The sequence below is a fragment of the Asparagus officinalis genome, chromosome 8, assembly GCF_001876935.1.
Source record: "Asparagus officinalis chromosome 8, Aspof.V1, whole genome shotgun sequence".
Lineage (NCBI taxonomy): Eukaryota > Viridiplantae > Streptophyta > Magnoliopsida > Asparagales > Asparagaceae > Asparagus > Asparagus officinalis.
In genome coordinates this window covers 74,576,248-74,593,594 of record NC_033801.1, presented here as the reverse complement: position 1 = coordinate 74,593,594, position 17,347 = coordinate 74,576,248, and the positions used below count along the sequence as shown (strand labels likewise).

At 36.8% G+C, this 17,347-nt stretch overlaps 1 protein-coding gene across 6 annotated transcripts; it reads right to left on the bottom strand.

Annotated features, from left to right (window-relative positions):
• On the bottom strand, nucleotides 1,386-14,239 carry LOC109822707 (heavy metal-associated isoprenylated plant protein 7-like). 6 transcript variants are annotated; one of them, XR_002242237.1, is made up of 9 exons: nucleotides 14,023-14,236; nucleotides 13,728-13,872; nucleotides 7,087-7,286; nucleotides 6,574-6,661; nucleotides 5,568-5,814; nucleotides 3,194-3,260; nucleotides 3,038-3,100; nucleotides 1,767-1,807; nucleotides 1,386-1,663 (listed from the first exon to the last, which is right to left on the bottom strand). XR_002242237.1 is itself a non-coding variant. In XM_020388937.1 (5 exons), exons 1-5 carry the CDS (start codon nucleotides 14,029-14,031, stop codon nucleotides 5,486-5,488), a joined length of 771 nt encoding a protein of 256 aa, XP_020244526.1. In that variant the 5' UTR covers nucleotides 14,032-14,239; the 3' UTR covers nucleotides 5,370-5,485. The 6 variants fall into 6 exon arrangements, 2 of the variants coding, with proteins under 2 accessions (XP_020244526.1, XP_020244527.1); XR_002242236.1 differs by lacking the exon at nucleotides 1,767-1,807; XR_002242239.1 differs by lacking the exons at nucleotides 5,568-5,814; nucleotides 6,574-6,661; nucleotides 7,087-7,286; nucleotides 13,728-13,872; nucleotides 14,023-14,236 and adding an exon at nucleotides 4,968-5,123.

Genomic DNA, 17,347 nt, shown 5'->3' with positions numbered 1-17,347 from the left:
TACAAAGGAAACAAGAACCGAAAGTAAAATATCTTAACAAAGTGAGATATCAGCTCTTTCTCTCATCAGTTTTAGTACTGACTTGTCGAGGGAACCTATAAGCTATTACAAATCACGGTAAGAACACAAATTTTACGTGGTTCGGCAAATTGTTTATGTTCGCGGGGCAAGGAGGGGGGGGGGGGGGGAGATCTACTATTAGAGGGAGAGAATATAACTAGGGTTTACAATCTCACAAGCTAAACCCTCAAACAAACTCTCAAATCCCTCACACAAAAAACTCTCGAAAAAAGGATGACAAAACTCTCTCAAAAGCCGGCGACTCCTCTACGTTTCTTCTCAGAAGGACAGCAGCTTTCGCACCTCTGCCTTGCACATGCACTGTCGTCGTTTTTTCTATCTATCGTCCTTTCCTTGCGCGCCCAAGCACAGTCGCAATTAACAACCTCCGTGCACTTGCTTTGCACGCACTCCCAGGAAACAAATAAGAGTTATATTTATAGCTTCAAGCTATTCGGGTGGGCTTGTTTTCACAACTGTTCACGAGATTTCATCACAATCTCTTCACGCGAGCTTGGGTTCACGTGATCCATTGAAACATGGTGGGGACCACCACTATTCGTGTCCACGTTCACAATTAGTTAGGGCTGCGTTTGGGAACTTTGATTTGGATTTGGGAAGTTGATTTAAAATCAAGGGATTTTAAATTTAGGATTTGAAATCCATGATTTAAGAAATCTTTTGTTTGGATATCTTTATTAAATGAAAGGATTTGAAATCTTTGATTTTAAAATCTAGTATTTGGGTACTTTATTATACATGAATTTGAATTTAAAATTGATGAAAATTTATTCTCTTTAACCCATCTTGTTTACATCAAATGCAATGGTGATGTGTAAAATAATAACCAAAAAACACAAATTTAGGTAATTTTGGCGATGATAACTACATTTGCTAAGTTTTCAAATTCATTGCCCAACATAACTTGCAAGAGTTTCAACAAAATAAAAATGAAGAAAACTCTACAAACATATGAAGTATCTTTCAATTTTTCCGTTAACGTACTTGGAGATCACTTTGATATACTCTCCACTAGTATCTTTCACAAAGACATCCAATAAAAGAGCAAATGTACCAAACCATCAGATGCCAATATATTAGAGTATACTATAAGCCACAATCATTCACCATAGAAGCAAACACCACAACAAGTGACAATGAGAAATAAAAAAGATGAGACCAAAGCACAACCACCTTTAGTACAATATATCAGCTCACCAATGCAAACACCAAAAGTAAGAAACTTCACAGGAATCATTTGTCAACATACAAAAACAATTCCTTCTACTTCTGGCAATAAACTCAGAGAACAGAGAAGGCCCAAATAACATCAAACGAATCCAATATCCTTTTGTTTGACTTCAGCTAGAAATTAGTAAGTCCAAAGGTAAAACAGTCACAATTTTAACCCAAGGGCACATCTGCAACAGTGTACACTACAGGGGTTGCAATTTAAAAACGATACCACAGAGAGTATATGCAATTAACCCTTACATATAAGCTACAATCATTCGACAAAGCAGCAAGCTATATCAAATGACAATGAGAACCGAAAAAGGTGAGACCAAAGCACAAGCACTCTCAGCACAATATCACGCTTGACCTGCGAAAAAAAACCCATAATGTTGACATTAGAAAAGCCTGAGACTGCTTATGAGAAAAGCACACTGGAAAAGAAATAGTGTCAAGGGATATTCGAACATAACCTTACATCAGAGCCTTTCTTCTGCCGTTTTAGTGACTCGTTCTAAATAAAAACATTCAAATACACACAATTAATAAATGTGAAAGAACTATAAAGGGGATAAAACAGTAAACAATACCTAGTTCATTTAAGCAAATTGAGGAGATCCTGGATGTAGTAGTACCTATGGCAGAGTACCTATGGCCAGTTCATATGTTTTTTTTTATACCTAAAATTAGTGAATATTGTTTGTTAGTTAACCTTAACGGCACCAAAAGATAATCATTAATAATATATGAATTGTTTCTACCTCTCTACATGAAACTCATCATCTATGTAATCTACCCAATCAACATTCCTTATCTTGCTAATTATGCTAGCAACATGAATGCAAGGTAAACCCGTCAACTACCATTTCCTACATGAGCAAATCCTCTCCTCAAGATTAATATCTCTCCTCTATTTCATTCTCAACCTCTGCAGTGACCCAATCAACTGATCTTCTTACAATGAAAACACTCAATCTTCACATACCTCTATGCATAGGGAACAAGTATTCCCTTCCACTTCCTACACATTCTTGGCCTTTGCTCCATCCTCTCCATAATTTTTATCCTGATCTAGTCGACGAGGTCCACTACAGGCAAATGTAGTTGGAATCACCCACGCATTGAAGAACTCTGACAAGTTGTTAGTGATATCATTGTTTCATGACCAATTGGAAAATTGAGCTCCAGACCAATAGTATTTCTTCGTTGATAGCAAGTATTTGTAAGCTTCTTCAAACTGTTCTCTCATGTTCTTTCTAGTGTTATCTACATTCAGGTTCTGCAGTGACCCATTCATGCACGTTGTATTAATTACAGGTTTTTTCTGCTGTCATGAACTTGATTTGTGTACCCTTTTGGAGCATAATTGACATCTAATGAAGCTACAGTGAGCTAATTCAGCTGATTTTTGGGGATATGTAGTCACACATTTTAGACTTTATTTTTTAACAAACTGATCTTCCTGTTTGAAGGTATTATGAGGCTCCGCAAGGAGAACGAGTCACTAAAACGGCAGAAGCAAGGCTCAGATTCATGACAGTCTTCACAACAATAAGGTATTATAGATCGACAATAAGGTATTCACCAAAACAATAGTGTCAAGGGAGATGTGCGAGTTGAAATTATACTTGAAAAGAAATAGACTTGCACAAACCTAATGAAAGATACATTTTAGAAATGCATCATAATCAAGTATACACTAAATAAAAAGAACAGAATTCTCAATAAAATGAAAAATTTGTACCTTTGAGATGAGACAAGCACTCCTTACTTGAATTAGCTAAGAATCCATCAAAATCACCAAACCCTAATGCATTCATAAGAAATCATCAAAAAATTAGAAATATTCGGTTAAAAATATTGTGAAGAATAACATTGAGATGAAGAAAAGTAGTCCGACCTGAAAACTAGAAACTACTCCTTAAGAAACTACTCCTGAAAACTTCATGCTAGACCTACTTCTCTTCCTGCAAACATAATGTGGTTTCAGAGGAGATAGCAAAGGTACGATAGGTTATGCGGCATTTCTTCAATAATTGTCTGATTGAATATTATGTAAACATATGTAGCATTGAGTTTGCTTCTCTGTATTTGGTGAAAATGCACATACAGTACACAATCATGCGTAATGCAGATAGAAATATAAGAATGAGGCTTGAGGCTTCATGTCATGGTCCAGGCATGAAGTTGGGAATGACATGAATTTTTGAGGTAAATAGGGTACCTTACTATGCTTATTTCTCGGCATGAAGCATATATCACCGCACATTGGCAAGTTACAAGTACTTAAGGAAAGAAATATGGAAAACTTTTTAGCACAATCCTTAACCACAGCAAACTAGTAATATGCATTTTTCGACTAGGCAAGTTATAACTGCATTATCACAGATATTTTAGCAAAAGTTGGACAAAGCAAAATTTAGAAAACCAATGAAGAGGTGCTCAGTTGGTCTCTTATGTTCTTGCCTTCTCAAGAAAAGCTTTGGAATTGAGTTCAGAAAAGTAGAAAATTTTTCATGAAAGCCATCAACAACCATTGACGATGAAGAATACTAAGAGAACATAAGAAAAGAAAAGGGTACCCAAGAAGGAAAATAGACGATCAAGCATTGTATGATATCTTTGTTTAGATGTTCAGTTATTTGAGCTTAATAGTTAGATGAACTTTCCATCAATATGATTTCATGTGTATTTGAAATGCCAAATAATCGACAACAGAACGTACTGGAAGTCTTATCTAGGACATGATAAACACTGGATGCCGTAAATATCCATTCAATCTTCCAATCAATACAACATAATTTCACAAAATGCCACATTTATGAGGATGCAATGGAATAATATGGCTGTAGTTTTTGCCTATGTGGTTATTGATAAAACAGAAATCTGCAAACAATTTACTATGTAGCAAACTGAGAGTTGTTGAGAATTCTGAATCAAGGATTGTGTGTTGCGTGCTGCAAATATTGTGAAAATTATATGCATTGTGTGTTGCGTGCTGCAAATATTGTGAAAATTATATGCAAGAAGAAATAGCATGCATTTGTGACCCCCAAAAAACTATGTCAATGAATGGAGGAGGAAAACTCGCTATAGTTTGAAGGAATATAAAAATTGAGAAACTCCCACCAAAATCTATAGCCCAAATACATTCTGAACCCTCGATGAGTAAATAGAGAAGAATCCTAATGAAGAAAACATTTCTTCTTAATCACTTTCATCACATGCTATTTAGTTATAGAATACAATGACATCCTCAAATCTATCTAGGATATATGGCTCAATTTTCACATAAGTAATTTCAAATGAGTCATGAAGTATCTATAAAAATATTGAGCTTTTAATTTCATTTGACATTCTAAGTGAGAAACAAGAAACTACTGCATGCAGTCTAATTCACCGAATACAAGATTGACTGGTTGACCAATTTGATCATTATAATTTTTAAGAGAGCCAATGCATTATGACAGATTACTCATATTATCAACTTCTAGGCACAATCGCTTACTTCAACTGTTGGGTACAAATATGACGATCTAGGGTTTCGATGAAAACAAGCTATAAAAGAGAAAAGTCAAGTCAGAGCCGATCTAGGGTTTCGATGGAAGGGGAAGAGAGAGGAGTAAAGGGGGAGACCGAAACCGAGAGAGGAGAAAGGGAGAGAGGAGAGATACCTGCGATGGATCGAGATCGAGATCGAGATCGAGCTTGAGCTTTGAGATCGAGATCGAGATCGTCGGGACTTTGACACGAGCGTGAGAGAGGAGAAAAAGAGGAGTCGGGGTTTTGAAGGGTTAGATTTCGTGGGGTGAGGATTTGGCAAATACCAAGTAGTGTGCCCAAATTTGAAATCCATACTTTTGGGCTTTTCAAATCCACTGTATAAAATGACTTGATTTAAAATCATGGCCTAAAGTTGAGTCCAAACACGAAATTTGGATTTGAAATACCCAGAATTTCAAATCCAAGCCCAAATCAACATTCCCAAACACAGCCTAGGAGAAAATTTACTAGGATCAAGTTTAACCCCTTTTACCCTCATAGCAAACAAACCCTTATATTATTAGGAGTGGGGAAAAGCCTATAACATATATAGATCGATAACATATTCCACTATCTACATACAAAAATTTGCTTAACAGTACATATCAAGCCACGCATGTAATAAAATGTAGCGTACATCGACATTATTTCACATGACATAACATGCATTAGGATTCTCATCACTGAAGACTTGAGGTGGTGGGTAAGCATAATTAGCATAATTAACATACTCTAGGTAATATTTGGGAGGCCAATATTCCATTTTCTTGGCATCGTCATTCGTGCCCTTTTCTCCTTCATCTCCTTCTTTCTTCTCTTCTTCATTCTTTTCTGGTTCTTCCTCCTCCTTCTCGTCGATGACTATCGAGGCTCGCCTTCGGGTTCTTCTGTAGATAAAGTCAACTAAGTTCTCTGGGTCTATGAAGCCTTTGACTATAACTTGTTCGTTCCATAGATCAGTCACAACTGATTCCACACCTGAGAGTAAATATTTGAGGGGCTAAATTATAATTTCAGTGAGAAGGTCAAGTTCACAAATAGTAAAGATTTAAAAGGATTAATGTGAAAACCCCAAAAGATTAGTACTGTTACATTTCATTGCCGGGGGTGCAGTTACATGTATCAGTTCAAGTAAAAATTACTAACGTGCCTTTAGCAGGGTGTCTATGGCAATCACTCTAAAATTTGGTTATGATTACTCCTAGCCCAATTTTTAACTAAAATATATTGTTTTTGGTCCAAGAGAAAAATGGTACAAAACAAAACTAGTTTTAAGGCGAAATTAGCGTAAGAAAATCTGGGCCAATGTTGGCCTATTTAGCTAAACATAGTGGCTAACTTCACACTAATCCGGTTAAGGGTTTAGGTTGGTAAGGATTGAAAGAAGGTAACAATGGTCCAAAGGTACCCTGTTAATTAAACTAAAAAAACAGTCCAATTTAATTATATAAGTTTTTGTCAAGCATGTTATAAACTCTTATACAAATTAGTGCCTTAAACCAATTTAGTTTGTCAAACATGTTATAAACTCTTATACAAATTAGTCCCTTAAACCAATTTAGGGAATGAATTGCCAAACAAGACCAGCATTATTTGATTCCGGACTCATGCGAATGCTATATTAATACTAACACTATGTTCACAGATATCAACGGTGATCAACGAGATAATCTTGATTATTGAATGTGAAAGGGAAATACTAATTGTATTGATTATCACATGCGCCGCGGTACATACCTTCCATTTTCTTGATCCGCTTTTGTAACACCTGAGCACAAGCCTCGCAATGCATTCTAATCTTCAGGACCACCGTAATCGGCTTTGGCTATCGTTTTGAACACGAACAAAAATAAAAGAAAAGTTAGTTTAAGAAAAATAAAAATGAGTGGTTCAATATCTATTGCTTAAATTTTAGGAGACATGAACGTGTTAAAGCTGGGGTTAATTGAGAATGGACCCTCTGTGGTATCACCTAATTGTGAATAGATCGCGTATAGTTCAATTTTAGCAAATAGGCCCCCTTAGTACTAGTCTAAGTGCAAATACACCTATTAGTGAATGTTTTGACTTACCTAAAAGTCAAAATAATAATAATAATAATAAAGGGAGGAAGGAAAGAAAGCAAATGGGGGTATATCTTCACCAATAGAATTATAGGAGCTCTAGTCACAATAAATACTACCTGGGGTCTCTTTGCAATCAGCCCTTAAAACTAATTATTGCTTATTATGTATTCACAAAATTTGGCACCTCTTGCTTGTTCTCTTCTAGGGGTGCTGCTTCTTTCTTTTGCTCTTCTTCAGGAGGCGGAGGCTCTGGGAGCGGTGAGAGTACCTCTGCTTTCCTTCCAGTCTTCTTTTGGACTCTCTCACACAGCTTGAAAGGGTCAACTTCCTTTCCCTTCACCACAGCCCTTCTAAGCTTGCTCTCTATCTTCACTTCCTCCACACCTACGCAATTTTGTCACGCAACAAATTTAGTTAGTATTTACTCACCCCAATAAATAAATAAATAAATAAATCAAATAAAGAAAAGTATTGCTGGAGATTAGTTAGCTATTAGTAACATGAAAAACTTTATTTAATTATAGTCATACAAGATCTTTTTAGTTCTAAACCCAACTAATCCATATTAGCTCTTGTTGGGGATTCAAAATCCCCAATCTTGATCTTGGCAACCCGAGGATCAAACCACATACTCATAAGACAGAACGATAGCACACAAGAAGAAATATTTAAGATTTGCGTGATTCACTCGGTTAATTTCGACCTATATTGATGAGAAGACAATACTAGAAATCCACAACGTATGGGGAAGAATGTTACAAGAGAAATCACTTACCTCTCTCAATCTCTCAACTTCGCATAATTAAACACATAGTCACCATCTCATATTCTCTCCAAAGTTCTCAATCTCATGTTAAGTCCTCTCACTTATCATCTCATAGTATTCCCTCCAAAGCTCTTAGCCTTATTTAGTTCACGCACATGAGAGATTCGTATAGTGCTAAATTCTAACATTTACTTGGTCTCATCCTCCAAGCGCAGTAAGTCCTCATCCTCGGTCTCCATTTCTCTTCCTATCAATAGAAAGATTGATTCTGTATTAGCATCCATTTTGTCCAATTGCGGAGCAAGGACCCGATTCCCCCAGAGGGACTGACTCATCTCAGAGCTCTGGAAATGGAGCGAGCAGGGGTCACCTCCTAGACCTCTTCTCCCTCAGCCTATTTGTTTCTTCCTTTTTTGCTTTTCTATGATTTTTAGGTCATTGAACATCAGAGGGCTTAATGACCCTATTAAGAGAAGACTAGTTAGAGATTGCATCCACCTGGCTGCAACTGACATCGTAGGTATCCAGGAATCCAAACTTAGTGCTGTTAGACCTGTAGTCCTCAAGAGCATTGGTGGCTAGAGGATCTCTTTCTGGCNGCTACTAGGTTGGAATAACTCCATTATAGACTTTGTTGACTCCTACATTGGTGTCTTCTCTATCTCAGTCGTCCTCCACTATAGATCTCTTAACTGGACCTTCGTAGTCACCACAGTATACGGCCCTACTGACTGGTTATACAGGGAAGTCTGTTGGTACGAGCTCGATAGAATTCACCATATGTTCCCCCTCCCTTGGGCTTTGTTTGGAGATTTCAATGTCACCCTTTCCTTTCGGGAAAGGAGTGGTAGGTCTGCTTCCCTCAGAGACATGAATCACTTTAAGAACCTAGTTGATTCCTTGTCCCTGATGGACCTTCCTCTCAATGGTAGGAAATTCATTTGGTCTAACATGAGATCTTCTCCTGTTCTGGCCAGACTGGACAGATTCCTCATCTCCCCTAACTTCCAATCTAAGTTTCCCTCTTTGGTCCAATTCTCACATTTATCTTCCTGTTCAAACCACTCTTTTATCATACTTGATACTTCCCAACCACCACCTAAGTATTTCTTCAGACTGGAGAATGCTTGGATGGCTCACCCATCCTTCAAATCTTTCACTTCCCAATGTTGGTTATCCTTCTCCTACTATGGATCCCTAGTTGACACCTTCCATCTTAAACTCAAACTCCTCAAAAGAAGACTCAATTGGTGAGAAAATTTTGTATTCGGTTCACTCAAAAATCTAATATCCTTTATAAGATTCAATCCTTTAATACCACTAAGGAATCTAGACCTCTTCTAGACTCAGAACTCCATCTTAGAACCTCCCTCTGAGACTCTCTTTCTTATTTAGCTAAGAAGGAGGAAGTTTACTGGAAACAGAGGTCTAGACTGCAATGGCTAAAGGAAGGGGACTCCAACTCATCCTTCTTCCACAAAATTGCCTCCCACCACAGATGGAAAAACTTCATTCCCAACCTGACTATTAACACTTCCATCATCTTATCAGAACCTGATAAACAATTAGCCTTCTTCTAACACTTCTCCAACCACTTCAAGGCCATCTCTCCATCCAACTTTCAGGTAGACTGGAACCATCTATACCCAACCCCCTGTGTAGGCCTTAGTGAAATCTGAAATCCGAAATCCTATTTCTCAGTGGATGATATCAAAGCAGTTGTCTTTATTCTTCACCCTAAGAAAGCTCTAGGACCAGATGGCTTCCCCATTCTATTCTATCAAACCTTTTGGGAGACCGTCAAAGAGGACATTATAGCTTTCTTCCTCCACCTCTATAAGGATGCATCCTCTCTCCACAAAGTCAACCTCTCCTCCATCTCTCTTATTCCCAAATCAGACTCCCCTTGCCATCTTTCTGATTTTAGGCCCATTAGCCTTCTCAATGGTATTGTCAAAATCTTCACCAAAGTCCTAGCAAATAAGCTAGGCCCATTATTGACCTCCCTTGTAGACATCTCTCAATCTGTTTTTCAATCTGGTAAATCTACCCTTTACTCCATTGTTCTTGGTCATGAGATGCTACACTACTGCTTCTCTAAGAACGTGGAAGCGTGCATCCTCAAGATTGATTTCAATAAAACCTTTGATTGTGTCAGTTAGAATTTCCTCCTTTCTCTGCTCAGAGCCAAAGGGTTTGGAGGAAGATGGTGCGTGTGGATCCACTACATCTTATTCTCCTCTAAATCCTCTGGGCTAGTCAATGAATATCCCACTAACACTTTCTAATGTTTCAGAGGTCTCAGGCAAGGGGATCCTCTATCCCCAATGCTATTCCTTTTAATAGTTGATGCTCTCAACAGATTGCTATCCAATAGCATTGACCATGTAGACCTCTCTGAACTTCACCTCAGAGGCAAACTCAATAACATTAGATCTCTCCAGTTCGCTGATGACACACTTATCTTTTGCAAAGCTGATATCCCTAACATCTCAACTCTCAAATTCATCCTTTACTACTTTGAGGATATTTTAGGTCTGGGTATCAACTTCTCTAAGTGAACCTATTTTATAGTGGTAAATCTGTCAACCGGGGTCCCCTTCTTGCTAATTTGCTGAACTGTATCTTTGCATCCCCCCTTCAAATGCCTTGGCCTTCCTCTCAATAAAGGCCCCCTCTCCAAATCTGACTGGCAACCGCTAATAGACTCATTCCACAAGATACTTTCTCTTTGGAAAGCCAAACATCTATCATTTGGTGGTCGTCTTGTGCTTATCAACTCAGCCCTCTCCTCTCTCCCACTCTACTACATGTCTTCTTCGGGCTCCATAAATGGCTCATTAAGGCCTTGGACAAACTCAATCGTAACTTCCTATAAGGGGGTGGTAATATCAATGCGGGAGATAAAGCCCTAGTCAAATGGGAGAATGTCTTCTCCCCTATAGCTTGGGGGATCTGGGTATCTCCAATCTTAAGAATTTTAACACCTCCCTCCTGGCTAAATGGCTATGAAAATATTTCTCTAACAACAACCATGTTGTTCAAGTCCTTCAATCCATCTACCCTCCAAGCTCTCATAGCACACCCCCTAGAGGCAATAGCTCTAAGTTCTGGAAAGATGTTCACTCTGCTTACCAAGATTTTGTGTCTATAGTAAAATAGCAACTACGTAATGGTTCTAGGACCCTCTTCTGGGAGGACAAGTGGACAGCAAACAACTCCCTTGCTAGTTTCTTCCCTTGGCTTACAATCTGGCTTTCACTAAGCAAGCCTCCATTGAGTCTCAAGGGAGATTCCTAGGAGGGATCTGGCTTTGGAGACCAATTCTGAGACACCCAACTGGTCAGCATGACAGGCTCCAAATTCAAGATCTTCATCGGTGATTAGAATCTACTAACCTCTCCCCTACTTCTGTCCTAGATGATGTTATTTGGCCACTAGACCACACTGGTATTTTCTCTGTCAAGTCATTCTACTCCTTCATCTCTGATGGAGGCACCCGCAACCCTTATTACTCTATTATTTGGCAGAGCTCTCTTCCCAGCAGGGTCAAATTCTTTATGTGGATTCTCTCTATGACCAAACTCAATACCAAGGACATGCTCACTGCAAAAGGTTGGACCGGAGACCCAATCTGCTCCCTATGCTCCAATGACAAAGAATCCCACAACCACCTCTTCCTTTATTGTCAACTGGCTAAACAGGTTTGGGACATTTTCATCCCAATCACTAGTATCCAAGCTCTTCCCACATCCACATACCAATGCTTCGAATTGTGCACTAACAAAGATATAGAGCCTGAAGTGAGGCTGCTATGGAGACATGCCTTTCCAACCATTTGCTAGGTTGTATGGTCTGCTTATAATAACTTCATATTCAATGGAGCCACGCCAAATCACCATCAACTGACATCCTAGATAACTATCTCACTTTCTGGACAGGTTCTGCGGCATCTAAGTGAGCTCTCAAGTTCAAGGCAATCGTTTAGGAAAAGGGGATCTCAGACCTGATTGCCACGTGCGAGGACAATATTGGTGGAGCAGGCTATCAGTAGGGATACTTGGTTTTATGGCTTTTGGGATTTTTGGGATTTTTGTGCGCAAGTGGAGTCCTCTTTCAGACTTACATACAGTTTTTGTGTTAATTGATGTGGGCTGTTAATTTTTCTCTTCTTTGTATACTCCTTTAGTATATCTATGGGTGATTTTACTTTGCTCCTCTATTGTGTAGAGTGATGACATAGGTCCGATCCTCTACAAATTTAGGAACTAGCGTTAAATCACTTCTAGATATAGATATTTGTAAATACTTTTAATTACTTAACATTTATACAATGATAGGGCGCCTTACCCTATTTTTACTTAAAGAAAACTAACTTGGCCTAAAGGCCAACTAGCTAGACTTAAAAGTCCATTGGATACTAAACACGAGATGTATCCCACCACTTCTCATATAATATTTTACCTTAACAAAAGCTCTATATCTCAGCTGACCTAAACGATTTATGCTGCTAGCTATTTTATGTTGAGCCCCTTGATGCACAATTTGGCTCCATCAAGTGCACGTGCAAGGCCCGTAAACTATGAGATTCTCGTGTCTACTCAAAGTAGGTCCACTGAAAACTAGTTTAAGTTTAAAACCACTCGTACGTCTTTTTCTTATCATTTTTGGAATAATTTTCCCTCTGAGGTCAGAATACGTTGAATACATGGTATTGTTTCCTTCTTTTATTATTATTATTATTATTATTATTATTATTATAGCAAACACCGCCTAACTTAGTTCCTATGTTATGTTATCACCCTTAGTTACCTGAGTTTCAAAAAATCACTTTTATTTACCATTCTATTAATAAATAACCACTCAATTTTTCCATCCAATTTCTCTGTTAATATTAATGAAATATTGATTATACCCTTTAGTCCAAAACTATTGGTGCGAGAACTTTTTTTCTTTTTCTTCTTTGTTTATTTTTATTTTTGATTTTGTGGTTTTTTGCGGCCTTTGTTCTGAGGTCTTGCGTAAAGGATTACTAGTAAAAACTTGCTTTCTTTGCCACACGGTGTATAATTAGTCATTATAATGTCTATGTCTTAATAAATTTATTTATATATTGTGTCAGTGCTACTTATGATTGATTACTGGCTTTCGAGTTGCCAAAAGATTGCATGTGCGTAAAATTTTTTTATTGCCAACCTTCTGTTCTTCTATTTTTCTTTAATTTTTTGTACTCATGTTGACCCACAACATGCATAACACACGCACAGAGATAAACTGTCAAACTACAGTTTTTGGATTGAAAAATAGATGGCAAAAAAAAAAAAAATATAGGTGGTTATATGTTGACGGAAATGTGTGTAAAGATGATTTTGTGAAACTAGCATAATTAAGAATGGTAACATGGAATGGTGCCAAAAATATTGTTGCTTGAACCCAAGGTTTGCTAGCAGAGTATTAAGAGCTTGATCGTACAGGTTTCTGTTTTTGGTATTACTTGCGTTTGAGTGTTATTGATTGAGCTCCTTTTTTTCATGGAGCTGGATGTTTTCTATTTTGATGTAGTTTGGTGAGGTGTTTAGCGATCTGTAAATAGCAAAGTTTTGTTTCGCTACGAGAGTTGTCTAAATATGGAGTTTGTATAAGAAGCTTATTTGCTGATGGAATATCTAAACTTTCATGCCAAAAAAACATGGAATGAGAGGCTTAACTTTTAGGTGGCTTCCACAAAAAAACCCTTATATTTATACATCTATTCCCATGTCCACCAAAGACGCAGTAGTTGTGATTGTTGGCGTGTGGTTGTTGACGTGTTGTTATGTCCGCCAAAAGCATATTTTCCTTTTAAAAAAATGTAAGTATAAATCTTGCTCGTTCTCGTGGGTTGGTTAAATTTGTGATGTGTTATCAATTTTCATCTCTTTCCTTCTTCTTCATGCAAATGAAGGTCCAATAAGGAAAATATAAAAATCATATCCAATACCTTTTAGTTAAATAAATGAATAAATAATATATAAATATTAAGAATCATGATGATTGTATAGGTTAAGAGAAATACGTACCATCGCATTTTCTAAGTGATTTTTCCACTTTTCTTGCACAACCCTCGCAGTGCATATCAACTTTTAGCACAATCTCTGATGGCTCTTCTTCCTTCTTCTCTGCCTCTTTCACCTCTTCCTTGTTTTCCCCTTCTTCCTTCTGTTCCTTTTCATCACATTAAAAAATAAACATTTAAATTTCAAAACAACTAGGTGTTGCAAAATATATACAGGTGTTGTAGTTAATTTCAAAACAACGTATAGCTGAAATAAATTAAAATGAAACAATTTTTTCATTACATGGCTTGAGACTTACTTCACCCATGATTTTTAGGAGCTAGAGAATACAAGATAGAACCTTTATAACACTTGTGTGTGTATTTCTTCCTTTTTGTAAAGTTACCAAGGAAAAAAGAGAGCCTTAGGACTTGCTCTTCTCTTCGCCTTGGCTTTCCTCTCTTTCTCTTCCTCTGAAATTGGATGTTTGAAGGTCTATATAGATAGGGGATGGGAGAATCTAAACCTTTCACACGATCTTTGTCTGCATCTAGCTAGTTATTAGAGGATTACCAGCATTACGTCCTTTATTGCATTGAATGAATAGTTTATATATAATCAAGGTTTTGAGAAAGGCAATGTCCTTTTCTATAAAGCTAGGGGTGTCCTAAAGGTAGATGCCCATTTTGGAAAAGTTGTGCATGACTTATTATAATTTGAGATGATATTTAGTGGCTGTTTGGTTTAAATGCCAACATTTTAGGATTTGTAATCTCGTGGAGAATTTCAAATCCACAAGGTTTTATACATGTTAGGATTTCTAACATTTTGTTTGGTTCAACATTATTAAACAAAAAAAAATCCTAAAATTTGTAATGTCTTGTTTGGTTCAAACCCAATTTATAAGATAACAAATTCTTAAAAAGAAGAATAGGTGAATATACCTATCTTGGTGAGGTTACCTCAAAAAAAAAAAAAAAAAAAAAAAGGACCAAAAAAAAAAAAAAAAAAAACAAAGGTATAAAAAGAGAGGTAAGTATACTCATTTATGAGATTTGCCAAATCCTCTCCAATTGAGAGGATTTGGCAAATTCTAAAAATCGGGTACTTTTCTTATTTTTGGAATTCAACATTCCAAAAAATTTCTTGAAACAAACACCAAATATGGAATCCCAAAACACAAAAAAACTCAATTTTTAATCCCAAAACATATAATCCACACCAAAAGACAAACTTTTGCTTGAACCAAACAGCCCCTAGGATCATTTTTATGAAATTGTTCATATAGGCTAGTACATATTAACCTACATTTTGTAGGAGTGAGTAAAGGTAAGTGTACTATACTTTTCGTACTGTTTTGACACCTTCACAAATAAAAGAGTGAGGTCATGCTGAGTTAACACTTCATTATTATAATTTTCAATGAAGAACCCCCCTATTATGGTATTGCCAAAGTAGTATAAAAGTGTAGTGCACTTATCATTTTTCTTTGTAGAAAGTTTTTTTTATCTATGGTTCAAGTAAGGCCGTAAGGGCATGTTTCACAACTTGCTTATTTCTCCTTAGAAGTAACTTTTTTTGCTTATAAGGTGCGAATGTGGCATTTAGTAAATATTACTTATTTTACTTATTTGTTACTTATAAGTAGGGAAAAAATAAGTTGAGATTTTTTGACTTATTTTTTCTCTACTTATAAGAGCAACTCCAATGGGGAGGCTGCAAAATGCAGCCTCCCCAAAGCATATTCTTGGGCATATGCTTTTTTAGAGGGGGGTAACTCCAACCACCTCCTCTATATGAAGCTCTATTTGCATTTTTAATTGATTTCTTTTATAATACTTTAAATAGATTTAAAAATATAAAAAATATAAAATGTTAAAAAATTATATGAATTAATTTAAAATATAAAATATATTATAATTTAATACTAAAAGTATAATATATAATATACTCATTATTTAAATAAAAGTAATTATCTTTAATAAATTGATAATAAGACATAGATAAGAGCCTTTAAATTTTAAAAAGCAGAAAATATAGCATAATATTTGGAACAACCTTCACAGCTACTCCGAATGATGAAATTTTATATATTACATTCAGCGGCATTACATAGAAAAAGAAAGTACATGAAAATAAAGTACATGAAAAAAACTAAAAATCGGGCAGGCCATTTCCTCCATATCCACCGCTTCTGTAGTCAGGTATTCCGTATTGACTTCCTGCATAACTATATTCAGGATTAGGAATATCAGATGAAGAACCTCCGGTTGTGTTTCTATTTAAAATCTCTTGTTTTTTAATTCGAAAATACTCGCGTTCCGAAGGATCAGTAATAGAATCAAGATTAATCAACATAATTTTACTTTCCTGGCGTTCCCTCTGGATATCTAATTTTTTCTTTTCGTTTTCGGCCCTTAACATCATAATCTGGTGCATTGTTATTCTATCATTTTCTCGTTCTCCATGACTTTTTTTAAAATATCGATAATTTCTTGATTGCTTTTATTGAGAGTTTCCAAGTCGAGGTTGGATTCAGTTGCTTGTCGCCTCCTCATCTTCTCTTTCTTCCTTCCTGTCGGTCGACTTGTTATCATATCTTCGTCATTATGAGTATATTCCTCATTATCGTCGTTTAAGTCGACGACAGGAGAACTTGAATCTGATCCCTGAGATGAGCGCGACTTTGAAGTTTTGGAAGTTGCAGGCGATCTGACACTTATATTTGCCCATTTCTCTGCATCTTTTAAAATTGACCAAACATGATCAAATAGAAACCCCTTTCTCTCTTCTGGATCTTCTGCAAATATTATCCTAGCACGTTTAATCTACCACAAGAGAGGAAGAAACATTTATTAATAACATGATAGTAGATGATAATCAAGATTTATGTTATTCAAAATACTTACAATGTCAAGCTCAGAAGCACCGCTTGGATTTAAGCGCTCGACTTGTCGAATACATCCTCGAAATTTACTGATGGCCTTCATAATTAATTGCATTCGGCATGAAAGAGACTTTGGAGTCCTTTGAGCATTACAAATATTGGAAATCCTTTCATGAAATAAAGCAGAAATTTGTTCCCACAGCTTGTCCTTCTTTTGATTAGAACCCATGACTGGATCTTGAGAAATTTCGAGCCACGTGGCGCATAAAACTTGGTCTTCTTCTTGTAAAAAAGATTTTCCGCGACTAGATGCCATAATCTAAGGAGGAATGTAAAGAGTTATGAATATAGAATAAGAAGAGTTGTGGTGGAGATATGAAAATTGTGCAAGTATTATATAGGGATCAGATGTGGGGAGTCTCCAACACCAGGAGAATCCAATGTGGGGAGTCTCCAACACAAAAGGAATCCAATGTGGGGGTGAGAAACCAATGCTAAAAAGAATCCAATGTGGGGAGTCTCCAACACGAAAGGAATCCAATGTGGGGGTAAGAAACCAATGCTGAAAAGAATCCAATGTGAGGAGTCTTCAACACGAAAGGAATCCAATGGGGGGGATGAGAAGCCAATGCTGAAAAGAATCCAATGTGGGAAGTCTCCAACACAAAAGGAATCCAATGTGGGGGTGAGAAGCTAATGCTGAAAAGAATCCAATGTGGGGAGTCTCCAACACAAAAGGAATCCAATGTGGGGGTGA